At 38.7% G+C, this 20,203-nt stretch overlaps 1 protein-coding gene across 1 annotated transcript in view; it reads left to right on the forward strand.

The window, feature by feature from the left end:
* The window catches only part of ryr2a (ryanodine receptor 2a (cardiac)), a 368,896-nt gene that overhangs the window by 291,782 nt on the left and 56,911 nt on the right, over positions 1 to 20,203 (forward strand). The window contains 9 exon segments of the mRNA XM_036571987.1: positions 1,843 to 2,013; positions 3,143 to 3,202; positions 7,086 to 7,220; positions 9,249 to 9,361; positions 10,169 to 10,265; positions 13,272 to 13,378; positions 14,952 to 15,003; positions 15,132 to 15,182; positions 17,845 to 17,944. Of these exon segments, the coding sequence (XP_036427880.1) occupies positions 1,843 to 2,013; positions 3,143 to 3,202; positions 7,086 to 7,220; positions 9,249 to 9,361; positions 10,169 to 10,265; positions 13,272 to 13,378; positions 14,952 to 15,003; positions 15,132 to 15,182; positions 17,845 to 17,944 (886 nt within the window).

Here is a 20,203-nt window from a genome sequence, read left to right on the forward strand (position 1 = left end):
GCATGTACACACACACACGTCTTCACGTGTACAGGCTAAAAATACATATTCATGCGATTTAAATTGAGTTCACATGTAACTAATCAAGAAATAAATAAATATTAATCTAAACCATGTAGCAGATAAGAGAGAGTGCAGGACCTCCTGGGTTGTTTTCCAAGAAATGTCAGAATACCATACCATCCTGCACCTTTAACGAACTATGCTGCCACTGCCTGAAATAAGATTACTACCAGGGTCCGAACTCCCACCAAACGCTGACTACAGGTAGGTTTTCTGGCTAGTGCTAGAACTAAGCTTTGAGGCACTGTAGCTGTGTCCTTGCAAAGCTCTGGACATTATCTAGGCGTCTCCAAAAAAAGCATCAAAACAATGTAAAATCTGTTTTTTTGGGGATAAAGTTGCATAAATTAACATTGACTTAAGACTTTATACTTAATAACTGTTAAACAGTCATAAAATCACCATGACACGCACGTCATTATTATGGATTATGCATTATTGATTTCTTACTTTACTGCAGTTTTTTAGTGACTCATTCAGTAAAGATATGAACTTTAAGTCTGGCTGAATATGGTATTCACAGACTAATACAGACTGCTTTTGTTTATGATTATTAGCTAGTAATATGTCAGATATAAGAGGAGAGTTTCAAGCAAAAAGTCTTTTTTCTGAGATCTTGATTGCTTTTTAATTCATAGTTACTTGAAGATATATAATAAGACAGTCCTGTGAAAACATTAATTTCAGAAGTCCCTGAAATTCTCTCAGTCTACTCTAAATGTATCTGTAGACGGAGTTTTTTTAAAACAGGACAGTGAAATTCTGTGAATAGCAGAGGTGCTGGATGAGGGTAGGGTGACAAAGCAAGCCCAGCCGATTGCTGCTGTTAATAATGTAATAGTGGCACCAGCTCAAAGGCTGACCTACATAGGATAGCCTGCGTTTATAATTAAAAGGTCCACTTTTGGGAGATAAAGACCCACCCCATCTAGCAGACTGGCTGCTCCCCTAAACTTAAATCCTAAACTTAACTGCTGACCCTAATTTTAATTTTCTTATTCTCTTTAATTGCATATGCTGGTAATGTTTAGCATTTGAGTGACATTTTTAAGATTGAGTGACCCTTATTAGTCCCACAACAGGGGAAATATCACCTCTGCATTTAACCCATCCGTGCAGTGAAACACCACATACACACTAGTGAAAGCACACACACTAGGGGGCAGTGAGCACACTTGCCCAGAGTGGTGGGTAGCCCTATCCACAGCGCCCAGGGAGCAGCTGGGGGTTAGGTGCCTTGCTCAAGGGCACTTCAGTCACATACTGTCAGCTCAGGGGATCGAACCGGCGATCTCTAACATCCAGCCCATGACTGTCTCCATTTATAATGTCTGCTATTACTGTTGTTAAATCAGAATGTCAATGTTACAGCTTGCTTTGTGAGTATCATGTATGAGTTGCATGCAAACATTTGGGCGCCCCGGTCAAATGACATTTTCTAAGTGAAAATAAGTGAACACAAGCTCCACAGAGATCACAATTATGTACATTTTTTCTTTCCGTACATTTTACAGTTCCTGTTTGTTTGCTAAATTTAACATATTGGAAGAAAATAAAACTTAAAATGTGGTAAATGTTATGCCACATTATGTTTCATGTATTTCACGCCTTTTTTTTATATATTTAATTCAGCAATAATCGGAAATTTGCAGAAAAATGAAAACTGCCATATTTAAGGGTGTTCCTAGCAGAGGATGTGTTAACTTATTTTCACTTAAATGGATGTTTAAACTTCTGCAAACGACTGTATCACCTGCTCGTCTCCTTACTGGCCTGCAGGGGGCAGTGTCGGACCAGGAGAGGAAGAAGATGAAGAAGAGAGGAGACCGGTATTCCATGCAGACGTCCCTCATCGTGGCTGCTCTGAAGAGGCTGCTTCCTGTGGGGCTGAACATCTGTGCTCCTGGAGACCAGGAGCTAATCGCTCTCGCCAAGAACCGCTTCACTCAGGCACAGAAACGCTCACATTACTCACTCATGAAAGAGAGTTTTACTGATACTAACTAGAGATTTCTTTTGTGTCAATAATGTAAACAAAATCCAATAATGAAAAGATTAAAGCTATATATGTTTAATAAATTATTTAGATTAATTTATGCATAGAAATGTGACAGAGAAATCTCATTTAGAGTAAAGCTGCTTTTTGACAGTGATTGTTGTAAGAAAAAAGTATACAAATACTTTTAAATTTTAATGTAATTTAATGATGTTCTGAAAAATACCGTTACTTACCGTTACTTATAGCCCATATCATGGAAAAGAATCACCACTTTTTCATCACCATTTTTTCTCTTAAGAAAAGAGTTTGATGTAGTTTTAAAACATACTGTTCACTCCACAGTCCATACAGTGCATCTATGGAAGCTGCAAAAAATACTGCTTTGAATTAATTGTTTTTGTGATGTCACAAAAATCAACATATTGATGTATATCCACCTTTTCAGACTACAGCAGGTTAGCTTTGCCCAAGTTATAAGAAGTGTTTAAGCCCAGACCGAAACGCAACACCGGGAAGCCAATCAGAACAGAAGTCATTTGCATATATTTTAAAGGCACAGTAACAAAAAAACAGCCTGTTTAATTCTAAGGGGAAAATCAGATGGAAAATGGTCATGAAAAAAATGACCAGTGAATTTTGTCGCTACAAAAAAACCCTCAAAAATGTTGTAAAAGGTCTTCAGAGTAAATAAATAAAATACAAGAATAATGTTAAATATGGGACCATTAATATTAAGAAGGACAAAATGCAAATTACATCGTCCCATTCTTCTTATCAATCAATCCATCAATCAATCAATCAACCAACCAACCTTTATTTAAACTCAGAGTATGTTGAGGGAGACCCTCATTTACAGTGTAGTCAAGCCAATACAGAGATCAGGAATTGAGAGGTTAAAAAGTAAAAACATAATAAATGCTAAAAAGTAATAATCATCATAGAAGTAAATATAAAAAACTTTTTAAATTACAACAATTACAACAAAATTAAAAAATATAGTTAATAAAGAAATAAAAGATGTTACAGAAGAGATCTGTTACAGTAATGTGATCAGTAAAGCATCTTGTTCTTATCCAACAGAAAGACACAGAGGATGAGGTTCGGGAGATCATCCGTAATAACCTCCACCTGCAGGGCAAGGTGAGGAGTCTGATGTGTTTCTTTTACCTTGGCATCACAATTTACCATCGTATCACAATATTCCTCACAACTCTGCACGTCTGCATACTCATTCACTTCTACATGCCTCTGTTTTAGGCTCCTCTTGCTCTGAAGCTCATTTTGAAGTACTGACGCAATAATGAATGAACAGTGATTGGGAAACAGTTCAGATTAAAAATGAGATGAAACTAACTGATCCCCCAAGCCTTCATTCATTATTAGCCATGTTAGTCTTTTTTGGTGTGATGTATTCCTTTAATGGGAACCTGAAGCCATTCTCAATATTTCCAGCCTGTTAGACAGATCACAGGTTATGCATGTTCACCTATCAGTGTGACACATGCTTTAAGGCATGTCCTGGTCTAATCTGAATGAAACTCGCAGCGGTGAGGCATGTTTACCAAGCAGTTTATACCTGTAAGACTGGCTTTACATGGTGAAAGTTTCACGCAACTAGTTGTCTGCAACATAATTTCTGTGCAACTTCCTAGCTACATAAAGCAATTCAAAAACAATCAAAGTTGCATGGAACACGTTTGATTACTCCACTAAATAGACAAATTAGCAGTATTTTTTGTAAACTGTGTCATTAACTTTAAAGTCATCTGTGAGGTGTAATTTACATATTTACAACATTTATCGCCTTATAATCTTCCTGTATTTTTTCAGCTGTCATTGCTGGTTAATTTTCTGTATCTATATAACTGTATCTATGTCTCCTATCTGTCTATCTAGAGTTCTCTATGATATACTTGAGTTTTTATCTACTGTGTATATCTTTGACAATATTCAAAGAGGAATTCCACCAGTTTTTCCAAAATTTCAGCGTAATGGTTAAGATGTAAACAAAGTTATTCAGAATAGTTTATTATGAACTGCTGGGAACCAGACCTGTGAAGAGTTCACTATCTCTAAAAGCTCAGTCACAGAAAGTTATTACAGAAGAGTCACACATATTTCACATGTGAATTGTGCAAAACTCACATTTTATTTACATGTAAAATTCATGAGACGTTTCTGTGAGGGTGATGCCCAACACATGGTTTATTATAGTTTAAGGAGGTTTTGGGCTAAAATGGTTAGACGTACATGCAGTTATGAGGCAAAATAGTCCCCAAAATTAAACTTATTATTTGCATTTATTACTATTTTACTATTTTCAACATAATATATAAAAACATGAGACGTGTATGTTCAGTGGTGGTTTTGTATAGTAGTGGGGGAAGGGGAGGTCTTCTTTTCAACTGCCCAGTAAACCATCTTCTGTTTTATTTTTGTGACCTTGGATCCGGTGAAGTTTGAAAAGAAGTCGTTTGATGTGATCACATGACGAGCTGTCTGTGTTTTGATTGGCAGTTTTGTGAAACTTGTTTCACAAAGTTGATAGACTTGCAACTGTTGCAGCTGGGTTTCAAGTGAGTTGCATGATTCTACGTCATGCAACTTATGTAAAATTTAGTTTCATGTAAGTTTCAAGAAACTAAACTAAATGAAAGTTTCATCGTGTAAAGCCAGCTTGAGAGAGGAAAATGTGGAACATCAAAACAATAGAAATTAAAGACAGTATCTCCAATGCTGATGTTTCAACTGCAGTTAAACTGCCACCTTTTGTCTGAACACGTTTTATGCTTAGTCTAGGCATTAAACACATAGCAGTAAAAGAATTCTCAAAGCTAAAGCTATAGGCTATTTTCCAAACATAAAACAAACGTTAAGTATGAAAGTAGCATAGTAAAAATATAAAGACATATCAGTCCTTCTTCCTGGGCCTGTCTGGTCATGAATTTCCATAAAAACTTAAGCAAAATCATTTAATTCATGCAACCATGCAAAATGTCAAAGCTATGCTCCAATAAGTTTTTTGGTAATGAGTTTTGAAAGAATGACTGAAATGTTAGTGTGTTATAAACACAACTGTTTTATGTTAATAAATTCCCCCTGTAGTTTAATTTATTGGAGGATGTAGTTTTTAATCCCAGATTATGCAATATTTTCTTTGAAATCTAATCTTTCAGTCAGTTTTCAAAATTATTTTTGCTTATGTTTGCTAGCTTTTCTGTGATATTCCTGTGTATCTGCTACTAATTTCTGCATCCAATATTTAACGCTACACTATGATTCCAAAATAACTTTTTTTTTTTTAACTAAAAATCCATTTAGATTTTATTTTACAGACATTATAACCCTAAATTTTGCCAAATGTTTTTCAAAAATAATCTTGGAAACTGACTGAAAGATTACATTTCAAAGATAAAATATTGCTAAGGCTGCCATAAAATAGTACAACCTCCAATAAATTAACCTGTTGTGGACAAACAGGCTCTTGGGGGGTTGACTTGTCGTGCCTGTTGACTTGCCTATTGTCTAAGAAGTAGTCCAAAAAAACAAATGTAGCAGTTCAGAGCATGTCTCACTGCGCACATACTACTAATGATGCGATTTGAACTGGCGAAGGGGGTAAACAGAGAATTCAGTCATCCTTACCTGCATGCATTATCATTTCACTCCATTTCCCTGTCTTTGTCTCCATCTCCTCCACTCTCTGCATGTCTGCATGTTCGCGTCCCCGGCCCCCCGACCCCATCAGTACCGAGTCTTCCACTTCAAAAAGCTGGTCAAGCGGCTCATCATCGTCCTGAAGTGGATGAAGAGTCGCCAGGCCAAGCTGGCCGCCACAGAAATGCCCCCCCACAAACGCATGCCCCTCCGCAAGCGCTCGACCACCCTGGACTCCACACATCGCCACCCGCGGGCGCTGCTGAGCGCCATGAAAAAATCGGCCTCTGTGGATCACGCCTCCAGACACGGAAAGACCCCACCACGACCACCTGAGCATCCTCCGGCCTCCCGGCTCCGTGAGAGCCACCTTACCACACACAGCATGTTCGGATGTGGCGCGCTGGTGTGTAGAGAGAAACCAGATGGAGCGGTCCGAGCATGTAGCATGTAGCTCATAGCATGAAGCATGTAGCTTTTAGCATGGCCTGCTGAGCAGGGATCATTATTTATTGCCTTTTGAGTAGCAGTGCTGCTGAAACCCGCCATTTAAAGGAAGAGCAAAATATCAAGTTTATGCATTTTTCCCCCGTTAACCCAAATGTACAGTCGTATCTAGAAGTCTGATCACGTTATCAATTTCTGTGTGATCTTCTACAGGGAACAAACGTGTATATATATATATATATGACACCTTTTTGCCAATTTTAGTTCAGAATTTATATGTCTATGCGAAGTTTAATGAATTCAGCAAAAAACCCTAAAATTTGCCATGAAAATGTGCTATAACTTTTGCACAGGCCATATTTTATGTTTGTTTTTTTAACCAATATATTAAATTCACTATATAAACAGTAATTGTGGAATAAAATGTGCAGATCTGTAGTGGATGTTTATTTATTTTCATTAAGAAAATCTACAAAGCATGTGAAAAATATAAACAAGATAGTATAAATAAATTAGAATATATTATATATTTATATTAATATTTTATATAAATAAATTATATATTTATACTAGAATGCAAGAAGTCTGTAAGATTTGTGCTGCCTCTGTTTTTTAGCTATGTAATGCAGTTTTGTCCATTTTTATAGCGATACATTTTAAAAATGAACCTAATAAGTGGGTTATTAGTCTGCATTACTTGTTATCTGCATTAGCCTCGTAGCTCCAGTGCCAAAACTAGACAAGCTAACCTCAGACACCAAACATGTCTTGGCTGAACGACTACATTTGGTGTAAGAGGAAAATTGTGTAGATTTGTTTTTTTAAACTCTTCCTTTAAGTGCTTTTTAATAGTGTTTTCATTTAGTTGGTTTCAGCCGTTAATTTCCCTGATGATTTTCCCTGGTGCGGGTCTGTGCAGCTGGAGGACCCTGCTATTCGCTGGCAGATGGCCCTGTACAAAGACATGCCGAACCGCAGTGAGGACACATCAGACCCTCAGAAGACTGTGGAGAGAGTGCTGGACATTGCTCATGTGCTCTTCCATCTGGATCAGGTCAGTCTACAACAGCAGCAGTTTGTTTCACAGTTGTTTGTTTATGGGACGACATTAAAGATCATATTATGTAATGGGACAGGATGTTTAAAATTATTGCCTTGTATATTATGAAATATCCTTTATGTTGTCCCACATTTTTGTTCCAGTATTAAATTAGGCCTGTGGCATTCAGCTTTAAATGACAAGGCATCATAGGAAAAGCACTGTATGTCTGAAAGTGTCCAGACACCCATTCTCATTAGTAGGTGCACCCATTGCTGACACAACCTGTACAGTCTCCATAGAAAAGCACTGACCAATAGAATGGGATACTCTGGAGAAGCTGCAGATGAGCCTAAGGTCGCCATGTTTAATGCCAAGTGTCCGTTACAGGGCTATAAAGCCCTTTTTCATTTTCCGATGTATGGTCCAGTAGAAATTTTAAAAAGCAAATCTTTTGTATGTTATTTTTAAGTTGCACTAATGCTAAGAATTTTTGTTTTCCATTTTCTATATAGTTCTCTGAGATTTTCATATGACAGTGATGATGTTTCAATTTTCATTTAAATATTTATGAAGCAACAGCTCTACAATAGACCACTGTAGTCGTGCATCATTCTGTAGTCCTCGCTATGCCCATATTAGGAACTCTGGGTCTTAGCTCCATTTCTCTATGGCCAGAATGAATAGGGTTTTCGAAAAATCGCCTCTATCGCCCCCTGTGTTAGATGAAAATGTTCAGAACCTGATATGTTTTGTCCCGAATAACACTGGATCCTCTGAATTACGAGGTCGTAAAGGACTATAATACTAATATTGCTACATGCGAGCTAAAGCTACTGCGCATCAATTTGATGTCACTAAGCTACTCGAAACTAAGTTGGGCTGTGGCGGTGCCCTGACAAGCTGTGCTAGCTTATCGAAATCTTCTACCGTAGCGCATAATTACAGGTATACCTGTAAATAAAACCTCTGGGTGGGATATTTTGATAGACTAAAACTCCTTATCAAAAAAACTATCCCTGTTAAAACTATGAGACTGAATTTAGCTTCTTTTTCACCAGCTTCTTGTTTGAATGTTCCCGTTCCACCTTAAATGGTGCAGCAGCTGTGACTAGCTATCACTAACATTAGCGAACGAGATAAAATACTGACCTGTCGGTTCTGTGAAACAGCAAAAATAAGTTAATGTTACTCAGCTGTTAAGCGGAAATAGTGAAATGCTTTTCAACCCCCATGAAGCTGAATTTTCCCGTTCCACTTTAAATGGTGCAGCAGTTCAGAATGTGACTGCTGCAGCATTTGAGGTGGAACGGGAAAAGTCTAACAAGCAGCCGGCGAAATGAAGCTGACCTGAGAAAATGTCCTTAGAAAAATGTTACTAGCATTAAAATAATAATTAGGATGTTCTAAATCAGTTTATAAGGGGGTGAGCAGTAGCTGAGTCTGTACTGGATTAGCCTGAGTTCAGGTACATTTGTAGTTCTTTTCAAATGAAGCTAAAAGGAAAGATCTATCGTGTTTCAGTGAGCATCAGATGAAGAACACAGAACTGCAGGGAAACCTGCTGATTTTGTTCTGACTTCTGTTCATCTGCCCTCAGTCTGAACATGGAAATGTTCACTGCCAAAACCTGCTTAAGGAGGCTGCCAGTCTAATGAGGTGAATTCAGTGCGCAGTAGCTTTAGCTCACATGTAGCAATATTCATATTTTAACTCTTAAACAACCTCGTAATTCAGAGGATCCAGTGATATTCGAGAGAAGAATGTTCACAGGACAAATCGTATCAGGTTCTGAACATTTTTATCTAACACAGGGGGCGATAGAGGCGATTTTTCGAAAACCCTATTCATTCTGGCCATAGAGAAATGGAGTTAAGACCCGGAGTTCCTAATATGGGCATAAGAACATGGCACCGACTACAAAATGACGACATGACTACAGTGGTCTATAACTTGGAAGATTTCAGTAAAGGAACTTGCCTAATATGTGTTGATTGTAGCTTTAATGCTGGCTGTAAGAGTGAATATTGTGTGTTTGGCCAGGTGGAACATCCCCAGAGGAGTAAGAAAGCTGTGTGGCACAAGCTGCTGTCCAAGCAGAGGAAGCGGGCAGTGGTTGCCTGCTTCAGGATGGCCCCTCTATATAACCTGCCCAGGTGTGCTTTCACACTGTTTTCTGAAGCATTTTTAACCCTGATTAACTTCAAATAGAATTTGTGAAACAGTACCAAACCAGTCCTGGTGTCCTGGATCAGAGGCCTCTTTTTCACTGTATGGCTCAACAGTTCTGAGCACACAGATATTTCAAAGGCATTTCCACACGGACACGGATCGGAACGGAACCCTTACTTACATGCTCAGCACGGCTTCTTTGGCCCAGAGCTCAGGGCCGCAGAACCGTTGAGAAACTTTGCTACTTACTAACATTAGCATCTGACTATCTGAAGCTACACTGACAAGTTCAGATAATAATGACTCAAATCTGAGGGAGTGAAGTCGAGTCACTGGTGTTGGAGGATTAGAAAGCTGAAATCAAACCTGTTGCGTGGAGTTTGGATCTGTAGCCTGTTTGCTAAGCTAACACTAAATAAAGAAACTGTGATTAGTCTCACGAATCTGCACAGGAAGGAAACGGTGTGACATGATCGTGGGAAAAACTTGGCTGTACAGTGGAAAAGAGATCCAGAAAATGATCGTTGGAGCTTTTGTCTAAACGAGACCATCGATTTGGACGGCCGTTTGTCTTTACTAGCGATACAGTTGCTGTCGGGGAATTTCTTTGGAGAATTTAGTCTGTAAAATAAAATATAAAATACTCCACCCTTTTTCTTTAGCCATACTCCACACTCTATAATCTATACTCCAGACACTGTTTAGCAGCTTAAGACACCTTTCTGACTTATTTCCTATTGTTGTTATTTAAGAGTGTTTAATTTTTGTCTGTGCTTTATCTTTGTTTCCAGACACAGAGCGGTGAACCTGTTCCTACAGGGCTATGAGAAGTCGTGGATTGAGACAGAGGAGCATTATTTTGAAGATAAGCTCATAGAGGATTTGGCTGTAAGTGTATTAGCTGTTTTTTACACTACAAAGTCAGGTACAACATGCTGGCAGAAGCAGCAGTACATCCTCCTTTAGAACTGCAGGGCTTTTATTTTTATTTAATTGAATTTCAGTGTCCTCTTGTCTTCAGCGAGGCACATATTAATATGCAAAGCACAGGTTTGCAGCATTGTGCTTGAAATAGGATTTTGATCTGGTTTTGCTGGAGTCTTTTATTCATCCAAAGACGATGCTCTCTTTCTACCCAAGGGGTGTTTCGCAAACTATTATTTGTCATACAAAAGATGGAAACAAGGAAATTTTTAGCAGTGTTCAAGGAAATGCCACAGAGTGAAGATGCAGGAGTCTTATTCATTGCCAGTGTGCACTTAGCATTTCACTTTGGACAAAACATAGCAGAAATCACAAATGCAGACAATAACCACAGTATTTTCTTATGATTACTGTATTATTGTAAAGCAACTCCCCATAGCAGGTCTTTACCGCTGGTGGTTAACCGTGTTACCATGATAACTGTTCAAAAAAACTTTGTTTATTGATGTATTTAATGCAAACAACAGCAAGGCACTAGATCTAGTCCCACGCATAACCTTAACTTTTAAACATGCTGGGTGATGTGATGTTCTACCACATTTATGGTACTTAACAAATGAGATGTTCTAGAAAGCTCTAGAAGAACCCATCATCTCTCAGCTCTTGTACAATTTGATGTCAGGCAAACTGGCTTCATACAAAACAGCCTAAAAACAAAACAGCCTCAGACAAAATAGCCTTAAACAAAACAGTCATCGACAAAACAGCCTCAGACAAAACAGCCTTAAACAAACTGTCACAGACAAAACAGCCTCAGACACAATAGCCTTAAACAAAACAGTCATAGACAAAAACAGCCTCAAACAAAACGGCCCATACAAAATAGCTTTACACAAAATGATTTTGAAATGAACAGCCTCAGACAAAATAGCACAAGACAAAACAACCTCAGACAAAAAAAAATCTCAGATAATATGGAAGCAGACAAAACAGCCTCAGACAAAATAGCATAAGACAAAACAACATCAGACAAAAAAAATCAGATAATATGGAATCAGACAAAACAGGCTCAGATAAAATAGCATAAGACAAAACAACCTCAGACAAAAAAAATCAGATAATATGGAATCAGACAAAACAGGCTCAGATAAAATAGCTTAAGACAAAACAACCTCAGACAAAAAAAAACTCAGATAATATGGAATCAGACAAAACAGGCTCAGACAAAATAGCATAAGACAAAACAACATCAGACAAAAAAACTCAGATATGGAATCAGACAAAACAGGCTCAGACAAAATAGCATAAGACAGAACAATCTCAGACAAAAAAAATCAGATAATATGGAATCAGACAAAACAGCCTCAGACAAAATAGCATAAGACAAAACAACATCAGACAAAAAAAAAACTCAGATAATATGGAATCAGACAACATAGCATAAGACAAAATAGCATAACACAAAACAACCCCAGATAATATGAAATCAGACAAAACAGCCTCAGACAAAATAGCATAAGACAAAACAACCTCAGACAAAAAGCTCAGATAATATGGAATCAGACAAAACAGCCTCAGACAAAATAGCATAAGACAAAACAACCTCAGACAAAAAATTAGATAATATGGGATCAGACAAAACAGGCTCAGACAAAATAGCATAAGATAAAACAACCTCAGACAAAAAAACTCAGATATGGAATCAGACAAAACAGGCTCAGAAAAAATAGCATAAGACAAAACAACATCAGACAAAAAACTCAGATAATATGGAATCAGACAAAACAGGCTCAGACAAAATAGCATAAGACAAAACAACATCAGACAAAAAAACTCAGATAATATGGAATCAGACAAAACAGCCTCAGACAAAATAGCATAAGACAAAACAACATCAGACAAAAAAACTCAGATAATATGGAATCAGACAAAACAGCCTCAGACAAAATAGCATAAGACAAAACAACATCAGACAAAAAAACTCAGATATGGAATCAGACAAAACAGGCTCAGACAAAATAGCATAAGACAAAACAACATCAGACAAAAAACTCAGATAATATGGAATCAGACAAAACAGCCTCAGACAAAATAGCATAAGACAGAACAACCTCAGACAAAAAAACTCAGATAATATGGAATCAGACAAAACAGCCTCAGACAAAATAGCATAAGACAGAACAACCTCAGACAAAAAAACTCGGATAATATGGAATCAGACAAAACAGGCTCAGACAAAATAGCATAAGACAGAACAACCTCAGACAAAAAAACTCAGATAATATGGAATCAGACAAAACAGCCTCAGACAAAATAGCATAAGACAAAACAACATCAGACAAAAAAACTCAGATATGGAATCAGACAAAACAGGCTCAGAAAAAATAGCATAAGACAAAACAACATCAGACAAAAAACTCAGATAATATGGAATCAGACAAAACAGCCTCAGACAAAATAGCATAAGACAGAACAACCTCAGACAAAAAAACTCAGATAATATGGAATCAGACAAAACAGCCTCAGACAAAATAGCATAAGACAGAACAACCTCAGACAAAAAAACTCGGATAATATGGAATCAGACAAAACAGCCTCAGACAAAACGGCCTCAGACAAAATAACCTCAAGCAACCTTGGACGGTAAAGTCTGTGCGCGGTTTTCAATAATGTTCTTCCTTAATAGATTAATTAAAGTTTTGTGGCCAAATGAAAGATGACAGTGTACTACGACTGCAGCGTTCACTGAACCGTGCTGTTATTTTGGTCTTTCATTTGACAAAGATTACATTAGACAACTCACGCCAGCACTGCTTCTACGTCTGTGTTACATTGTTAGGGCCCGTCATGAATTACTGAAAGAAAAGGGTGTAAATGTTTTGTGGAAATAAAAGGTAAAGGTGTCCTAAGTGCTTTCGTGGTGGAGTTGAATGAAAACATGAAGCTAAAGTCAGGTGTTTTGTACTGCAGAAGCCAGGTGGAGAGGAACCGTCAGAGGAGGATGAAGGGATCAAACGCATTGACCCCCTGCACCAGCTCATCCAACTTTTCAGCAGGACAGCACTCACTGAGAAATGGTGTGCTCCTTCTCACAGGATATATGATGATCGTTTAGATTTTACTTCTCACTCTTTAACCTTTAGTCTCATCCCCTATGTGCTACTCAGATTTTAATGTTTTTGAAATCTTGAATTCATCCATTCACAAGTATGAACACATTTGCTTATGGTCACCCATTCAGTCTGCAGCAGTTTAGCTGTCCATTCATGCTGAAGTGATGAGAAATGTTGTTACTGCAGATGGTCTGTAGCAGAGTAAGTGGAGTGGAAGATGTACTTGAGGATCTCGGTCAGAACAGTCCGTTTATGAATGAGTCAGCCAATCAGAAGAGAGATCATTTACCTATATAAGTACTAAAAGCGCAGTAACAACAAAAACAGCCTGGTTAACGGGAAAAAGAGTGGCTGGGAAATGGTCATGTGAAAATTCGTGGTCATGTAAAATTTCGATTGTTTTTGTTATGAAAAAAATGGATCCAGTACAATCTCAGTAAACATTATCTAAACAACTTGCCTTTGGACAACACAACCAGTACACAACCAGTACTGCTGATTAAAATTATGAAGTCTGATGAGATTCTTTGAAATAGAAACTAATCAGTAGAAACAGTTGAAAAGCAGCCTTGAAGTAAAATCTTTATGAATAAGTACATATAAATCTTACAGAGCTGTTTCTGTTGAGCTGTTTCTGCTGTTTCTGAGTGTAAATTGAGTCGGGCCTATTTAGGTGGGGTTGGGTCTCTCTCATCTTCGGCACTAGGGTCTTCATCCATCAGATCCATGTTAGCGTGATTAGATGATTTGACAGATTATTAATAGAGTTTGCAGCACTTTGGGCTGCATTACAACTACAGTCAGAGTCATTGAGTCGGCTGTCGCTGGTAATGCGATTACATACAAAGACAGGCATGGATAATATATACAGAAGAATTTCACGTTTTGAATGCATTGTGTAGTTAATATTGCTCTATTACGGACATATTTTCAATGCAAGTAGCAAAATACCGATGAAATTAGTCGCTGTAATGTGATTATAATAATTTATACTAAGGATGCACTAAACAAAAAAGTTACAGCCAAAGTGAAAAAAAAAAAAAAAAAATGATAGAATTCATTGCTTTAAATAACCAACCATCGGCATATTGTTGCCTACGTACTGTAATAACTTCAGAATGTTTATTTTATGTACTGTTCCTATTTATTGTCAGCTCAGTTTTGTCTTATTGAAAATTTTATTAATAAGAATAATAATAATAAAATAATAATTTTATTACCTTTTAGTTTTTATTTTAGCATTTTGGCCGTGAATTTTCATTTCGATGCATCATTAATTTATACTATAAGGCGTTATCCTGTTTTGCTACACGACAATATAATTATATTATGATGATGCATTACTTTGTACTGCGTTTCCCCAAACATTGGTAAAATCACACAAATGTCATAAAAATACAAGAAAAATCTAGGTTAAGGGCACTTTAATATTAAAATATGTTTTTTTTGGAAGTTCACAACACAAATGACAGAGCTACTTACCACACATGTGTAATCATACACACGAACACATCCTCTTTTAAATGATCTGTTTCAGTAAACTGGAAGAGGACAGCCTGTACATGGCCTATGCTGACATAATGGCTAAGGTGAGAGCTCTTAATGAGAATTCAGTGCATGAAAATTTGAAACACTGCTGCTACTATGGATTTTAGTGCAGGCTGTAGAAGGTTCTCCAGACGTACATGTTTTGTTTCGTTTGCGTGTTTTTCCACAGAGTTGCCATGACGAGGAGGAAGACGAGGAAGAAGAAGTGAAGAGTTTTGAAGTAGGCGCCGTCTTCCTTCAGGCTATATTCTTTGTCCCCCATCCCACATAAGAACACAGATTCTTTTATGCTGCTTTCAGAAATTGCATGCTGAGTTTTATACATCCACCTTTGTCCAGTTCACTTTGTTTTTCATATGTGTGGTGTTGGTGAAATGCTACTGAGCTTAAAGTGTCCACAGTAGAGCATTCGATAGAGGATTCAGTGCAGATTTAAAGTTTTCGGATTTCTGAATTGAACCTCATTAGTCACACTGTACCGTAGGCCTGTGTATATGGTCAGTTTTGGTCAGTGCATCATTTAGCAAACAGCAGCAAACCAGTGCTAGGGCTGTGACAGGACATGAACCATGTCAATACATAGAAATGTTAGCTGATTAAATAGGGCTGAATGATTTCATTAGCCTGACTGTCATTTTTAGCCATGTTAACATGTGAAATTGGCCAAACCTCTGGAGGGAAAGTTCAAAGTGACCTTAGCACTGACTGGCTGCTTTTGTGTTAGCATGGCAAACGATCACAAGGCTGTTCTAGAGGCTTCCATTGTTTCTGACTCCCCACCTTATTCACCTGTGTTTTTATTCCAGTTAGTTAAAGAGAAATCAGCCTCTTAGGGTGAAATATGAATTGACCAAATTTTGTTTCCGCAGCGTGATATTATGAAAGATTTAAGCATCAAAATTGCCAGCAAAGAAGAGCAATCTCTGGTAACCAAGCTAAATGTCTCTATTGGTTGCTTTTCCTTTCGACTTTCTACTTCCTTTTGAAACCATCCGCAATCCGTCATTTGTTCACCCCCTGGTTTTTTCGAACTTAGGTTAAAAACAGTTGGAGCTGCTGTTTTGTTTTGGTTTTTTGTCTTTCCCTCTTCCCTCCATCTAGTAACATGCGGCTGCCTAGCAGGACCTGCTCACTGCTTACTGTGTGTTGCCTTGGCTGCTGTAGCTCCACAAGGACAGTTAATTTCTGATTTCATAGACATTTTGTGGCCATCTTTATGCTAAGCTTTCAGCTACCATGTCTCACAGCTTATGTCGCTATTTTGAAATGACACAGTAATACAGTAAAACACACTGTACACATGTTGAATAGGTTCTTAGTAACTTACCTTTTATATTGTTGATGGAACAATTTTGTGATGAGGCTAATGGGATAATGCAGTGCAGTCCATAAGTAACTGGACAGTTTTAGAAAGCTGTTTTGTTTCTATACTCTGGCAACTTGTATTTGAATTAAAACAGTGAGTGAAGTTTGACTTTGACACAGAACATTATGACCACCTCCCTGTTTCTACGCTCATTGTCCATTTTATCAGCTCCACTTACTATATAGGAGCACTTTGTAGTTCTACAGTTACAGACTGTAGTCCATCTGTTTCTCTGATACTTTGTTAGCCCCCTTTTACCCTGTTCTTCAGTGGTCAGGACCCCCATGGACCCTCACAGAGCAGGTACTATTTGGGTAGTGGATCATTCTCAGCACTGCAGTGACACTGAGGTGGTGGTGTGTTAGTGTGTGTTGTGCTGGTCTGAGTGGATCAGACACAGCAGTGCTGCTGGAGTTTTTAAACACTGTGTCCACTCACTGTCCACTCTATTAGACACTTCTACCTTGTCAGTCCACCTTGTAGATGTAAAGTCAGAGACGATAGCTCATCTGCTGCTGCACAGTTTGTGTCGGTCATCCTCTAGTCCTTCAGCAGTGGTCACAGGACACTGTTGGCTGGATATTTTTGTTTGGTGGACTATTCTCAGTCCAGCAGTGACACTGAGTTGTTTAAAAACTCCAGCAGCACTGCTGTGTCTGATCCACTCAGACCAGCGCAACACACACTAACACACCACCACCACGTCGGTGTTACTGCAGTGCTGAGAATGATCCACGACCCAAATAGTACCTGCTCTGTGAGGGTCCATGGGGGTCCTGACCACTGAAGAACAGGGTAAAAGGGGGCTAACAAAGTATGCAGAGAAACAGATGGACTACAGTCTGTAACTGTAGAACTACAAAGTGCACCTATACAGTAAGTGGAGCTGATAAAATGGACAATGAGCGTAGAAACAGGGTGGTCATAATGTTCTGCCTGATCGGTGTAACTACGGTGTGAAATGAATGCTGACAATATCGTAGTCTTTGTCGCATTTCAAATCCTGTGCTGGAGACTGTAGAGACAAATCAACGAAAACTGCATCACTGTCCAGTGCCTTACAGGCTGCGTTGTGGATGGTTGTTAGAACATGTCATAACAGCTATTAGACCTAAACATGCTCAGATTTTCCACAGAATAAATGTGCAACGCCTTAAACTTTAAACTTGCACTGTTTGTTTTAAGCAATACTGATCCTGCAGCTGCTTTCCTGTTAGAAGCTTAGGAGCATCCAAAGAAATGTGTGGCAGATACAACCAGTTAGCAAGTATGAGAAGCATTGAAATACACATAAGCTATATGATGTGGTTTTAGGAATATGGATCACGCTCTTAATTTTGGGCACTAAACACAAACAAAAGCTTTAGTCGTTAATCATCTGTGCACCAAACCAATGTAGTCAGCAGAGATCCAGGAGCACAGGGGGAGGGTGCAGAGGATGCTGATGTCATTTCTCTTTCTTTCCTTCTTTCTTTCTTTCTTTCTTTTGTTCTTTCTCCCTGCCTCCCTCCTGCAGGAGAAAGAGATGGAGAAGCAAAAGCTGCTGTACCAGCAGGCCCGGCTGCACGATCGTGGCGCAGCTGAGATGGTGCTTCAGACCATCAGCGCTAGCAAAGGTGCGCCAGTCTGCTGCTCTCTGATTAGCTTCTATCATATTTTGTATGCATGAAAATTCTGTGTTTCGATCTGTGTTTCTAAATTCCAGTCCTGGAGTGAATTAGTGATGTGGACTTGAGTCAGTGACTCAGTCTGCACATATTGACTTGTCTCATGACTCAGAGCCATGCCTAACTGACTCACAACTCGACACGGACTTGCGTCTCTACTCTGACTGGTGCTTAACTGACTCATGACTCGACTCAGGCTCGCATTTAACAGACTCGACTCAGACTCATGCTTAACTGGCTTGTGACTGATCTCAGACTCATGCTTAACTGACTCATGACTCGACTCACACTTAACTGATTCATAACTGTCTTGGACTTAGCTTAACTGACTTGTGACTCCAGTCGAACTCGTACTTAACTGACTCATGACTTCACAACTTACGATTCGCCTTGGACTCGCACTTAACTGACTAGTGACCTGACTTGGACTTGCACTTAACTGACTCATGACTCCACTTGGATTCGTGCTTAACTGACTTGCAACTCACCTCGAACTTGTGCTTAACTGATTCATGCCTTGACTTAGACTCTCGCTTAGCTGACTCATAACTTGGACTCGTGCTTAACTGACATATGACTCGACTAGGATTTGCACTTAACTGACTCATGACTTGACTCACACTTAACTGATTCATAACTGTCTTGGACTTAGCTTAACTGACTTGTGACTCCACTCAAACTCGTACTTAACTGACTCATGACTTCACAACTTACGAGTCGCCTTGGACTCACACTTAACTGACTAGTGACCTGACTTGGACTTGCACTTAACTGACTCATGACTCCACTTGGACTCGTGCTTAACTGACTTGCACCTCACCTTGAACTTGTGCTTAACTGATTCGTGCCTTAACTTAATCTCTCGCTTAGCTGACTCATGACTCGACTAGGATTCACATATAACTAATTCATGAGTCTGTTTGGACTTGCACTTAACTGACTTGCAACTCGCCCCAGACTCATGCTTAACTGACTCGTGCCTTGACTCAGACTTGCGGTTAACTGACTCATGACTCGAGTCGGACTCGTGACTCGATACTTAAAAATCACAAAGTGATTTCAGTCAGAGGAAAAAAGCACAAACAAAACTAATTTAATTTGGACCACCAATCCTAATACGTAAACTAATAAACCCTTTTGTTTTCAGCCTTAAGTGTGTGATTTTGCCTTTCAGTTTTACTACAGTCATGTGCAGTGTTGTTTTAGAGAGCATTGCAGTCTGGGTACTGTATTGAATTTACGTTATTACCTTGGAAACTTGTAGTCACTGCCATGATGCAAAATGCTTGCTTTTTTTTTCCTCATTGCCACTCTTGGTTTTTAAACTGTATGCAGTAAATACCAAGTACCTCAATGAGTGAGTTTACATGCACTCAATAATCCGATAACTGCAGAAAATCAGATTTTGTCAGTAATCAACACGTTTACATGCACTTGAGTAGTCAGATAATGGGGAAACTCTGGGTCTACAAGAGTCAGACAGTAATCAGATTTCTGCTTTGCAACCAGCCACTAAACTCACAGAACACAATGTAAAACTCAAACTTCATATCGCAGCTTTTTTTAAAAACATCACAACATTTTACCTGAAAATAAGAACTTCCATCATCTAGAAGATGAAGAATATTCAAATCCTTTATTTCGTGTTTGGTTTCAGCGCCGCTCCAACAGTGTTTTGCTGCCATCTTGCGACATCCAACGTCTGATCTCGTGCATGCTCAGACTGAGAAATCCAATAGAAATCAGAGTAAGAGTTTACATGCACTGAGAAATCTAATTACTCAGCTAAAAAAACAGCTCTCTTTATCAGATTTCTAGATTGGAGTATGGCGTTTACATGACCATTTGAATAATCGGATAACTGCAGAAATCTGATTGTGATCGGATTATCGAGTGCATGTATAACTCTCATTCACATTTCAGTCCAACTCATCCTTTGGAAACAGGAAAGCACCTTGGAATCACTCTGGGCCTGGAAAATCTCCCTCAAGCTGTTGCCACCACGGCCTAGAAACAGAAATCAGGAAAGATAAACGACAGTGATTACTGTAATGTCGTTCTCCTCACAGCAGAGTCAGGTTCAGAACAGCTTCAAATAAACTTCATTCTAGACAAACCCTCAGTCTGAAGGACAGAATGAAGGCTACATGCAGTGAAATTAGCGGTAGCTAATCTAGCTTTAGTTGTCAGCTAGTCTAGTCCAAAATG

The sequence above is a fragment of the Colossoma macropomum genome, unplaced genomic scaffold (genome assembly GCF_904425465.1).
Source record: "Colossoma macropomum unplaced genomic scaffold, Colossoma_macropomum, whole genome shotgun sequence".
NCBI lineage: Eukaryota > Metazoa > Chordata > Actinopteri > Characiformes > Serrasalmidae > Colossoma > Colossoma macropomum.